Source organism: Rosa chinensis, chromosome 6 (genome assembly GCF_002994745.2).
Source record: "Rosa chinensis cultivar Old Blush chromosome 6, RchiOBHm-V2, whole genome shotgun sequence".
Lineage (NCBI taxonomy): Eukaryota > Viridiplantae > Streptophyta > Magnoliopsida > Rosales > Rosaceae > Rosa > Rosa chinensis.
Window position 1 is genome coordinate 3625046 of NC_037093.1, and position 14005 is coordinate 3639050.

At 34.3% G+C, this 14005-nt stretch overlaps 1 protein-coding gene and 1 pseudogene across 1 annotated transcript; both read left to right on the forward strand.

Annotated features, from left to right (window-relative positions):
* Positions 1 to 4296: 4296 nt before the first annotated feature.
* On the forward strand, positions 4297 to 6811 carry LOC112170598 (annotated as a pseudogene).
* Positions 6812 to 10155: 3344 nt separating this feature from the next.
* Positions 10156 to 10811, forward strand: LOC112170085 (pathogenesis-related protein 1). The gene has a single exon (XM_024307231.2). The coding sequence runs from the start codon at positions 10189 to 10191 to the stop codon at positions 10672 to 10674; it is 486 nt and encodes a 161-aa protein (XP_024162999.1). The 5' UTR covers positions 10156 to 10188; the 3' UTR covers positions 10675 to 10811.
* The last annotated feature ends 3194 nt before the right edge of the window (positions 10812 to 14005 follow it).

Consider the following 14005-nt stretch of genomic DNA (forward strand, 5'->3'; position numbering starts at 1 on the left):
CACCTCCAACCCACTTGGACAAAGTGCTAAAGGAGCAATTTTAAGCCCAATTCAAATCCAACCCAACAAGTTAATGGCCGAAGTGCTAAATATTAGGGCTATAGGTGAGTTTAAAAGGCTATTTTTAGCCCCAATGATGCCCCTTTAAAAAAATTGGATCAGAATGCTATGGCCCACATCTGGGAGTGGAATCTGACAAAAGCATGACGTTAGCCGTTGGTTTTTTTTTTTTTTTATAGCCGTTGGTTTGGTTTTTTTTATATTTTTTTTTATAGCCGTTTGTTACAACTGAAAAAATATTTTTTATCATGAAAATTATTTCAATTACTATAAGTCAATTGACTTTAAAAAATAAGAACATATATATATATATATATATAACATATCCAAAATGTTAAAATATTTTTAGGGCTATAATTTAGCTTTAACGGGTTGGAGACGATTGATGTGAGATCAATGAATAGTACATAATTTAAGGCTAAAATTTAGCCCAAGGGCTATTTTTAGCCCTTTCGGTTGGAGATGGCCTCACTAGCCATACAAGAACTCATCAACAAAAGTATACAAAAAATATGAGCTAGATAATAAGGAAGAGAGAAAATAGTTAGCTTGGTCACTTCTAGATATGGGCTAATATGAACCAAGCAATTTTCTTACCTAACTACCTAAAATTAAGGTGCGGTGCTCTTCATGTTGATTTTCTTCAAGCCTGAGTGAGTCTTCTAACTTTCCAAGTAGATGAAACTAAAATGAAGAAAAGAAAAGAGAAGAGGGAATGTGAGGTGATGGGCGAGAGACAGGGGAACAAATGTTAAATGGGGTCGGTTGCAGCTATCGCCCAGAGGAAGAGAGATAAGGTCCTGGACTCCTGGCTAGCTAGAAGAAAAAAAAAATCTGGATAAGGCCTTTGTGGTCAAGGGTCTCCGTGGAATTTGGTGAGCAAATGATTGAAATAGGCATCAACGAGCCGGGCCTTACTCCATTTTTAAATAGTAGCGGGCCGGGCCGGGCTTTATTGTAAATTGAAGGATCCAAGCTCATCCATTTAATGTGGGCCTCGCGGGCTTTTTTGGGCCGGGCTGGGCTAAGCCTTGCGGGCTTTTTCCGGGCGGGACTTGCAGGCTGTATTTACAAATAAATCTTTAAAGATAATATTTTTTATAAACTTATATTTATATATCATACACTCCAAAGAGAAACCTCTATCAACTTAAATAAAATGGGAAAACCGACCGTTGGATGAGATTATTATAATAAATTATGAGTGTGGTAAAAAATTTAGCCAATTTCACCATATTTTCGAATCCGATCGAATTGGTCAACCATCGTTACTTTTATATTTTCTTGGTTGACCGATGGCATGACGACAGCAAAACGTGCTTATTTTTTCACATCATGTCTGTAAATATTCCATCGATGGATGTGCATGGACATAAGATAAAAATTTCAATTTTAATTGCAAAAATGTTGGCCTATATCAATTTGCCTCCTAAAGTTGTATGACTTGTATATTGCATTTAAATTGTTGAGGTTCATTCTAAAGCAACCATGAAGTGGAAAATGAATTTAGAGAAATCAACCGCTCGATTGAGAGATTGTAATGTTTTATGGTGATTGTAAAAAATTCAGCTAATTTGATTCTCGTTTCGAATTCGATCAATTAGGTCAAATTTAGTTACTCTTATAAACATATATCTATATATCATACACTCCAAAGAGCAACCCGTATCAATTCAAAGAAAATGGAAAAATGGACCGTTGGATGAGATTATTACAATAAATTATGAGTGTGGTAAAAAATTTAGCCAATTTCACCATATTTTCGAATCCGATCGAATTCGTCAACCGTTGTCACTTGTATGTTTTCTTGTTTGACCGATGGCATGACGACCCTGAAATGTGCTTATTTTTTCACATCACGTCTGTAAATATTTCATCGATGGATGTGCTTGGACATAAGATAAAAATTTCAATTTTAATTACAAAGATGTTGGCCAATATTAATTTGCCTCCTAAAGTTGTATGACTTGTATATTGCATTTAAATTGTTGAGGTTCATTCTAAAGGAACCATGAAGTGGAAAATGAATTTAGAGAAATCAACCGCTCGATTGAGAGATTGTAATGTTTTATGGTGATTGTAAAAAATTCAGCTAATTTGATTCTCGTTTCGAATTCGATCAACTAGGTCAAATTTAGTTACTCTTATAAACCTATATCTATATATCATACACTCCAAAGAGCAACCCGTATCAATTCAAAGAAAATGGAAAAATGGACCGTTGGATGAGATTATTACAATAAATTATGAGTGCGGTAAAAAATTTAGCCAATTTCACCATATTTTCGAATTCGATCGAATTGGTCAACCGTCATCACTTGTATGTTTTCTTGGTTGACCGATGGCATGACGACCGTGAAACGTGCTTATTTTTTCACATCACGTTTGTAAATATTCCATCGATGGATGTGTGTGGACATGAGATAAAAAAAAAAAAATTTAATTACAAACACATTGGCCTATACCAATTTTTCTCCTAAAGTTGTATGACTTATACATTACATTTAAATTATTGAGGTTCATTCTAAAGCAACAATGAAGTGGAAAATGAATTCGGAGAAACCAACCGCTCGATGGAGAGATTGTAATGTTTTATGGTGGTTGTAGAAAATTCAGCCAATTTGGTTCTCGTTTCGAATTCGATCCACTAGGTCAAACTTAGTTACTCTTATAAACCTATATTTATATATCATACACTCCAAAGAGCAACCCCTATCAATTCAAAGAAAATGGAAAAACTGACCGTTGGATGAGTTTATTACAATAAATCATGAGTGTGGTAAAAACTTTAGCCAATTTCACCATATTTTCGAATCCGATCGAATTGGTCAACCGATATGTAGAATATATATATATGCACTAATGCACATATTTTATATAGAATTATAAGAACTTCCACACACACACACACACACACACACACACACATATACATATATATATATATATATATATATATATATATATATAAACACACACACACACACACAAATATAAATCTATATGTGTGTGTGTGTGTGTGTGTGTATATATTTATAAACACACACACAAATATCTACATACATATATATATATATATATATATATATATATAGAACTTTGCTCAGGTGCGGATATCCGCACCGAAGCAAAAAGGTACGGATTTGCCATTTTTTCCCACTTTCCGATCATATTTTCACATCTTAACCGTTCAATTTTTAGTTCCTAATGTATAGATCATCTCTACAAAATTTCAGCCAATTTGGTGATCGTTAAGGTATCCAAAGCTGCAATTTACACGAACGGACCGAATCTGTTGAACCGGAACCGTTCGTATTTATAATGGTAAATTACAGTTTTGGATGCCTTAACGATCACCAAATTGGCTGAAATTTTGCAGAGATGATCTATACATTAGGGCCTAAAAACTGAACGGCTAAGATGTGAAAATATGATCGGAAAGTGGAGAAAAACTGTAAATCCGCACCGAAGCAAAAGGTGCGGACGTCCGCACCCAAGAAGGGCTGTATATATATATATATATATATATATATATATATATATATATATATATATATATATATATATATATATAAACACACACACACACACACACATATATATATATAATATTTTACGGGCTCTTACGGGCCGGGCCGGGTTTTTTCAGGCTTTTGGCGGGCCGGCCCACTACCCACCGAGGCGGGCTTTTTAACGGGCCGGGCTTTTAGCCCTCATGGCCTGCGGGTCTCCATCGGCTCACTTGATCCGCGGGCTTTTTGATGAGGCCTAGACTGAAACGAGACATGTAGTGCACCACGTGTTGGCATCTAAGTTGATCAAGCCAATTAAACAATCAATGTTTTATTGGGTTTTTGGGAATATTAGAGAGGGCTCTTTTTGCAATGGGTGATTAATTAGGTCTTGATTGATTAACCTAATTAAGGAGGCTGAACTTCTTCTTTTTCTTTAATTTTCTTTTCTTCAATTTTCTCAATGCTTTTCCGCATATTTTTCGCTCCCTACATGACATTGATTATAGTTGACCGGCTTCATCTATTTCATCTCATTGTCAATAACTCTATTTTTACTATAATTTTATGTCATTTTCTCTCAAATTTTGTAACTCTACTTATTTCTTACAAAAGAAATAAAAATGGATTAATTATATAATAATTGGTTTGATGTCTTAGCATATTTCTAGTGTTTCGAATGCAATTACGTGCATAGAAATGCGTGTAATCAGTATCATCAAAGATGAATGGCTTCCGGTTCAAAGCACAGAATGAAGCTCGAGCAGAGGTTGGTATCTCTCCACTTGAATTGAGTGTCAAGCTAGCCCAATATGCTCAGGACTATGCAAACAAGAGAATTCCCAACTACTCAATGAAACATTCAATGGGGCCTTACGCCGAGAACTTGACGAGCAGTATGGGTATGACTGGAGGAGTAGCGGTAAACTACTGGTACACCGAGAAGGTTGAGTGGGACTAAAAGAATAACAAATATATTGGAGCAGAAGTCGACAGTTCCAGACGCTACACTAAGATAGTTTGGATAAACACAACACATGTTGGGTGTACTAGGTTAAATTGCGCAAATGGCGACATGTATATCATCTATGACAAATGAACCTTCTAGCATTAACGATGGGACTGAGTGTCCTTTCTAGGCGAGATATATAATAAACTGTTTTGGTAGATGTGTTAGAGAGAAAATATTTCACATTAGAAAAGTGATAAAAAGATAATATAATTTAGACTCAATTCTATATAGGCATTTTATGTTAAAATCAACATCTAACAGCGGTTAAATTGGAATAATATTAGTAAAACGGTGAGACACGGGCCACATTTGTCACTATTTAACATGGTATCAGAACTGATTCCTCTCCAATCACATCTCCAATTGTCATAGACCTTATTTGGATTCATTAAATTGGTCATCAAAGAAGATTCTTATTGCATTATTACCAAGTTTCCGATGTGAGCCTTGGATTGTTACATGATTGGCCAAGTCACCAATGTGGGATTTATGCCTCAATTTTCAATATGGGAATTGGATTTGTGAATTGATTTCACGTGCAAACCTAGAGTTAGGTTGCATGTGAGGGGACATGTTGGAGGTGAAAGATCTCACTATAAAAAAGTGACAAAAGATAATATAATTTATAAGTGAGTGACACTTCTCATACCATACTTTCATCACCTCCTTTTGAGTTGCAAAACATATTACTACTAAACATCAATTTCAAAGAATTAATGCTTGATCATGGTATAGACCTCAAGCAAGATGTCTTTGAAAAGTTACTAATGATACTATAGGCACTATGGAAGAAGATAAATAATAAAGTTATGGAGTGGTACATCCCAAACTCCCATTAGCATTGTCTTCAATTCACTTTCATGGCTGGATGAATTCCGGAAGGCAAGGCATCCAAACCGGTAGTAAGCAACAGGAAACGATGGCAGCCGGCTACTGAAAACTGATGGAAGCTCAACGTGGATGGCTATTTTTGCCAAACCAAACTAATGGCGGACTGAACGGGGTACTCTGTGACGGCAATGGACAATTCAAGGCAGTGTTTGCTTTGCCTATTCAACATGTAGCTATAGATATATAGTCAAACAGGTAGAGCTATTGGCCATTAAAGAGGGATAACATTTGCTTCAATCTTTATAGGTGCAAGCTGTTGTAGTCGAAACCGACTGCCTTGAAGCTACTACTGATATTGCTAACCATGTCTTGGCTGATGCTAGAATTATTGATGACATAAAGGTAGCTATAAGCACCATCACAGGTTTGCAAATTAGCTTTACTGCTACAATCAGTAATGGAGTTGCACATCGTCTAGCTAGTCTAGCTTTTGAGAATAGCCACAATTCATTTTAATTTGATAATGCCCCAAAGTGCATTGTGGATGTATTACACTTCGATTGTAATCAGCTACATTAAGCTATTTCTAAAAAGATAATTCCTTGATTCAGAAAAAAGAAAAAATTACTTAGGCTTCCTTAGCGAAGTGCATTTAGTCATTGCTTAATTTATGCCTCCCATAGAAATAGTAATATATATCTTTATTTTGGTAAAGATCTTAACTTATTGTTGATCTGATAATTAATTTGATTCAGAGTATTTTGGTAAGAAGCATAAAAACATGATATTGACTTTGAATTCTCTCTGTGTTTGTTTAAACGAAGGAGAATTTGTTACTTGGATGTAAAAACCCCCAAACAGTTCTTGTTATAAATACACCAAAACCCACGACTCAAGAAGAAAAAAAAAGGGGGTCAATCAAATCATTATTGTCATTTTTGTTCATGGGATTTGCACTAGCCCACATCTCCCTTGCCCAAAACAACCCTCAGGATTACCTCAACGCCCAGTCGCCCACAATGCCGCTCGTGCCCAGGTCGGAGTCAAGCTATTGACATGGAGCAACTCTCTAGCAGCCTACGCCCAGCAATACGCAAGCAAGAGAATTGCAGACTGCAAATCGGAGCATTCTACCGGTCCATACAGTGAGAACATTGCCGAAGCCTCGTACACGATAACGGGCACGAGAGCAATGGAATTATGGGTCAATGAGAAGCCGAGTTACAACTATCAGTTGAATAAATGCGTCGGAGGCCAGTGCGGTCATTATACTCGGGTAGTAATTTGGCGGAATTCGGCTCAGGTTGGGTGCGCTAGGGTTAGCAACAGTGGGTGGTGGTTCGTCACTTGCAACTACAACCCTCCCGGTAACATTGTTGGGGAACGGCCGTATTAGAAATTAATCGTTTAGTCCTAATTAGTGATTATCTTTAGAAGATTGTTGTAAGAGTTATATTTGACCAATATAAAGTTGGTTATATGTAGGTCCTATGCAAAATGCAAGTGGTCAGTGCTCAGTAAGGAAATCATGATATATTCACAGAAGGAAATTATGAATTTATGTGTTTAATTTTCTAATCTGCTTATAGATGTTTTCATATGTATATATATGTAAAATCATGTAGCTGGTCATAGGTCAAAAAGCATGCATACGGTAAGTAATAATTCCCTTTCCTTTATTTTCTCCTACTAGTTTTCCAAAGTTCACTGCATGATTCCAAAATTACGATCATGTTTTCCCGAAACTGACGGTCCCCAAACTTCTAGATGCATCTCCCCTACTATGATCAAGAAAAGTACACAATATTGACCAAACAGAAAACTAATCTCTGGCCAAAACGCAGGGAGCTTTTGTAAGCCATAAAACGATTTACATAATGATAAAATTTTGACTTTGATAAAAATTTCAGTATTTTGGACCAAAACGATTTCGACAGAAATTTTGAGTGTCTATTGAAATTTCAATAAAAATCGGCCAATATTGTAAATACTATATTCAACTTTCAAAACTATTTTTTATTTTGATTTAATATTGGTAAAATCAAATTATAAAATTTGGATGCAAATTTCGATAATTTTGTAGAAATTTGAATTCTTACATACTGCTAATTTCAATAAGGATAATTTTATACTGATTTTTTTTTTCTTTTTTCTAAGATGCATACTAGAGTAAGGCCCTGTTTGGGATTGCTTCACTTTAAAAAAAATCAGCTTTTGTTTAAAATTTTAGATTTTATTGTGTTTGGTAAATAAATAAAAAACAGCTTTAATTGAAAGTTATAAGTCATTGCCAGCAGATTTTAGAAGCAGCCCAGATGTTGCTTTTAGAAACTGTTGGAGATCAAAACACACTCTGAAGTTGTTTTATGTACTGACAACACTTTTAATAATATTATTTACTAAACACGAAACTGTTTTAATTCACAGCTGATTATTCTCACAACACAGCGGCAGCAGTTTTTTTTTAAAAGTCACAGCAATCTCAAACTAGCCCTAACTAAAGGCACTTTTCTTTTCACAATAGTATTTGACATAGAAATATTCCCTTAGTCTTTCGATCTCCTCTTTATAAGTGCAAGGCCGGCCCTGAGGGCTACTGCTTGAGGCAGCCGCTCTTAGGCGGGCCTCCGCTATTTTTTTATTTTTTAATTTTATTTTACATATATGCTTTGTATAATTATATATTGTTCTTTTCCCTATGTGTCCGTGGTAGTGCAACGGTAACATAGTTTTGCTGCTGTTTGCAGCATTAAGGGTTGAAACAAGTGGCCTCATTTTTTTTGTCTTTTTTTTTCTTTCTTAATTAGTTTCTTTGTAATTAAACGTTTTCTGTTCCAGTGGTTAGAGCACCCACTACCTATGTACGAAGTCATGGGTTCGAGTCACCATGGGGGCAGGAGTGAAACCCTTTGATCCTCTTTAAAATATGTAAAAGAGAAAAAAAAAAAAAGAAAAAAAAAAAAAAACGTTTTCTGTTCCTTCTTTTTCCAGTTTTTATGAAAAGAATATTTTGGAATTGAATACTAATATATTTTCCCTTTGTCATTGGTTTCTTTTGTAATTAAATATATTTTGTTCTTTTTTATTTTTTCAACTTCTAAGAGAAGAATTATTTTGGAATTGAACACCTTGTTTTTTTTTTTTAACTATTAGGCCTCGTTTGGTTGTCGGAAAAGAAAATAGTACCTTGGTCTTTCCCATAAACATGGGAAAGTATATTTCCCACTACTTTTCGTACCAATGTTTGGAAACACCGGGAAAGTAATCGCAATATGTATTTTACTTTACTTTTCCTTGGATAATTTGGTAATAATAACGCTTAAAATAATATTTAGAGTAGGTAATTAATGTGCAATTAAAGCAAGGAAAGTATGAGGAAAAATGAATCTCATGGAGGAGTGTGGGAGGATCCATTCCCCCCCCCACCTCCTATTTTTCCTTTATGTAGGAAAGTTGTTTCTTTCCTTGGGTGCGCCAAACACAGAAAATGTTCAACTTTCATTTCCCAACATTTCCATTCCGCGAACCAAACGAGACATTAATGTATATGTTTAATTTACACACACACACACAATTTGTTCGATTATATGATTTTTTTATGTGAAGCCATATTTTAATTATTCGCCTCAAGCCTTCAAAATGTTTGGACTAGCCCTACATAAGTGAGAGGACTTTTTTTAATTGAATATATTTAAGAAAACAGAAATTAGTTTTCCTTTCCGCTTTTGAGACGAATCAAACGTGCATAACGTTGTTGCTGATGTGTGCATGTATGATTTTTTTTTTTTTGGTAAGACCGTCGTTTTATCACACCCATTACATGTATAGTGTAAAGTTGACGTAAAGTAATGCCTATCGAAAGTTCAGTCTTGTTTTCGTTGTACTGTTTTCCACAATCGACAGAAAACAATTTGTTCGCCGAAACTGACGGAAAACAAGTTCTAGACGCAGCATCTAGGAAGAAAAGTAACCGGATGGACCAAAGCAATTTATTAATTTTGTTCTCATCGTATAGTATATCAATATTAGTAGGCGACGAACTAGATTAATCTTTGAGACAACTGATTGCTTTTACTATAAAGAATTTACCGGCAAGGAATAAAAAAGAGTGAAAAATCTTGTAATGAGTCCTGTTTCCCTGGTCAGCTACTGACCAAGGATTATTTGCTCAACTATCGTTCGATTGAAATCGGACAGTTGACAGGCATCTAGATTTTTAAAACATGAGATCTGTCAACCGTCCGATTTCAATCAGACAGTAGTTGATCAAATAATCCCTGGTCAGCTACTGACCAGGGGAACATCCCTGTCTTGTAATTGCACCATCGTTTGAAGGTCTCATATAGAAATCTGAGAGACCATATGTACTGCGTCCAGTAATGGCTAGGCTTAATCTGCTGCATATATTTGGGCAAGATTAAGAAAAAGTTCTTTAATAGCATAGCCCAAATCTAATTGCCTACTAACCTGTTGAAATCGCATTCTTACCTTCAGGTTTTTGTTTTTTGCTTAGATTTATTTCTTCATAGGTTTAATCCTGACTCAAACTAAAATAAATGAACATAATCCCCCAATTTTCGGCAACATTAGGGTTGTTTCCTTTCTTCTTTTTTAATTTTTTTTTCCAAATATTTTAATTTTGTAACGTATTATGAACGTTCTTCTGTAATAGTCATGCACATACATTTCCACATTCTCCCCCACCCTCCTCCTCTATAAATACCACCATATAACTCATACATATCAGTACTAAAAATTCTCCAAAGCATCAATATGGAATTGTCTAAGATTTCATTCGCTCTCATTTCCTTCACAGCCATTGCCCTACTCCATTCCATTCATGCCCAAGACTCACCGCAAGACTATCTTGATGCCCACAACGCAGCTAGAGCTGCAGTGGGTGTTGGGCCCTTGACATGGGATGACCAAGTAGCGCGTTTTGCACAAGACTATGCCAATACCCATGTAGGTGACTGCCAACTCGTCCATTCCGGTGGGAAATACGGTGAAAACCTTGCGATGAGCTCCGGCGACTTGTCGGGCACAGATGCCGTCAACTTGTGGGTGGGAGAGAAGGCCGACTATGATTACAACTCGAATACTTGCGCCGCTGGCAAGGTTTGTGGACATTATACGCAGGTCGTTTGGCGCAACTCGCTACATGTTGGGTGTGCTAAAGTGAGGTGCAACAGTGGAGGTACCTTTATTGGGTGCAACTATGATCCCCCGGGCAACTATGTTGGGGAAAAACCTTACTGAGCTATTTTGAGAAGCACTCAGTATTTTATGGAGTATGTACTTCAAAGAATAAGATGGAAGATGTAACTGTATCATTCCTCGTAGAATGTCATCTTAATCACGTATTGGAATAAATTCTTATGCGTTTTGATGCTAAAGCTATAAGCTATAAGCCTTCTATATAATGAATATGGATGATCAAGTCTCACAAATTAATTTAATCTTGCTCATATTATCATGGTTAATAATTAGATAGAACCCCCAAATGAATACCCATCAAAGAGTTGCCACTCACCTTGATGTGTTTAACTAATCAATTAATTAATTATGTTTTGCAATGGGAATGGCAAAACTTCACGAAATTACTGGAGAAATAAATACAAAAAATGCTAGAGATCTCAAAAATTTATACCAAAATAAGATCCCAAATGACATGGCACTTGCCATAGGGTGATGATATAATTTCCACATGGTATATGTTTTTGTAAAATTATATTTTTCTTAAGAGAAAAAAAAGGTGTTTAGTTATTAAACATTAGTTGCAACCAAAACTTCCTCTATTGCATCCCATTTTTTTAGCTAGAGAGCGAAAACTTTAGGGTTATTTTCTCCAATTTGGGCAAAACCTCCGCAATCAAACTAGTATTTTCAATCCACGTCCTTCCTTTTTGTGTTAAGACCCTCAAGAACCTCAACCACACCAATTATGATCATATGGTTTTAACTCAGGTCCCATCTTCTTGAAGCCCCAATAATTAGATTATAATTGGAATTGTTTAAAGGAAATGGAATAATATTAATATCTATGTATAAGTTGCTTTCAAAACCCTAATGACCACGAAGCTTCTTGCCAAATCCCCCAACGTGCTAGCAACCGACCAACTCCGATAACTATTTCTTAAGATTGTACAAATAGTGTTTTTATCAAGAATCTTCACTTGAAATGGAGTTGTCTCCTTTACAATTGTGTATGTTGCCATTCAAAATATTAAAAAGCCTAGATGATTCCTTGAATTAGATCAAGTAAAAAATTTTGTGCTATCACTTTCTATTGAATGGAATGCAAATTGAGGAGTTGCATCAAAAAATTGATGACAATAACTTGTGATTTTAAGAATCGGTGTTATCAGTACTGGGATTGTTGGAATTTGATTGTTTGTGTGTAGAGTTTATTTCCTCTTCTGTTTTGCTAATATTAGGATTTTAATTCAAAAAGTATATTAGTTCCTCAAATAAATTAATTTTTATTTACACATGGGAGGTTACTAAGTTAAAAGAGATTATGTGGTAGCTGCCACGTCATTTGGGATTCATATTTGGTATAATTTTTTGGGGTCTCTAGCGCTACTCAATAAATACATCAAGCTGGATTTTGAAGAAATTTTCATTTCTAAAAACTTGATGCCATTATTTACTATTAACGCGTAGAATGTGTTAAGTCTTAACGTATGACACATGTATAAAACTTGTTTAGTAAAACAACGACATTATAGGTAGTTTAAAGATTTAATTATAAAACTTGTTTTCTTACTATTAACATAATTCTTTTAAATTTAACATTAGCCACATACTCGTGCGATTCATATGCACGGATTAGAATTCGAAATTCTATCATTTTCATCCATTAAATAATACTCAAATAAGATCATAATCCTGCATATGATTCGGGAGACTTTTTCTCCGTTTTTCTTTTAAAGATCCCGCCGTTTACCATTACATGTGTATCTCAAGTTCATGGATACCCTATTTTGACTATTTTTCGAAGTTTATTACATTGCTGTCCACAATTGAGAATAATTCCGAAACTGATGGATAACTAGGTATAGATATAGACCTAGCTACCTAACTGAACTAATACGTTTTCTCGATGTATTTAATTTGTGCAAGAAAAGTAACCGAATGGGACCAAAACAATTTGCTTTGATCTCATACTATTCTCATTATTAGTAGTTGACGAAGTAGATTGATTAATCGTGACTCTTGAGAAGATCTTATGATTAAAATTTACTGATAAAGAAATAAAAGTGTATCTGTGATCAAATTTGTCTGAATATATATATATATATATATATATACACACACACACTAGTCTGTAATCACATGCTCTGCATGTATACAAAATTTTTTTGTGTTTTTTTTTTTTTTTAAAGGTGGGTAGTTATTGCAGAAGAAGTAGATTCACTGGTAGTTATTGCAGAGAGAAAATAGTGGGAGAGAAAAGTGAGGGTTGTTAAATCATTTCTTTTTAATTTTCTTAATAAAAATCTATTTTATAATTGTCTTATTTATCCTAATGATTTAATTTATTCTTAAAGTTTTTTAATCTTTCAAGGTTAAATGTATCAAAATTTTCAATTTTGGCTAACAAAGCCTCTTCTCTTAATAATAGTATAGATATATATATATATATATATATGTATATACTAGATGGGCCTCACACACTATGTGTGTGAATGTTGTTGTTTTTTTTTTTAATAGGAATTGAGATTTTTTTTTTGTTAAAGGAGTGGGTAGTTTTTTTTCAAGTTCTTATCTGTTTCACTTTCACCATTTTTCTCTTTTTTTTTCTTTTTCCTATTTTCTGTTTATTTTTTAATTTGACTATATTACCCCATTTTGGTACATTTTTTCTATTTTGGCTAACAAAACCTCTTCTCTTAATAATAACTAGTCTGCAATCACATGCTCTGCATGTGTACGAAAAATTTTCGTTTAAAAAAAAAAAAGGATAGTTATTGTAGAAAAAATAAATTCACTGGTAGTTATTGCATAGAGAAAATAGCGGGAGAGAAAAGTTGGGGTTTGTGGAATCATTTCTTTTTAATTTTCTTAATAAAAATATATTTTATAATTGTCCTATTTATCCTTGTGATTTAATTTATTCTCAAAGTTTTTTAATATTTCAGGGTTAAATCTATCAAAATTTTCAGTTTTGGCTAACAAAACCTCTTCTCTTAGGGGGGTGTATTGTATATGGAATTAGTGAAACTTTTAAAGAAATCTATGGAATTTAAAAATCTGGGTGTATTCAATATAGACTTTTAACAGTCCATGAAATTCTTGAGGTATTCAATTAGGATTTTTAAAAATGAATAAAAGTATAGAGGTATTCAAAATATCATTCATACTTATAGAATTAGAAAATCATGGATAATCATGGACCTTGTAGTGTTAACTATACATACCAAACTCCAATAATTTTCCAGCCTTCAGACCAAAGATTTGAAAAAGTCTATCAAAGTTTGCTTTTAAAAAAAAAAAAAAAAAAGTCTATCAAAGTTCTTCTCTCTACGCACGAAGAAGCATCTCTTTTTATTAATTTTTTTCTTTCTCTAATCTTTTATGATATCAA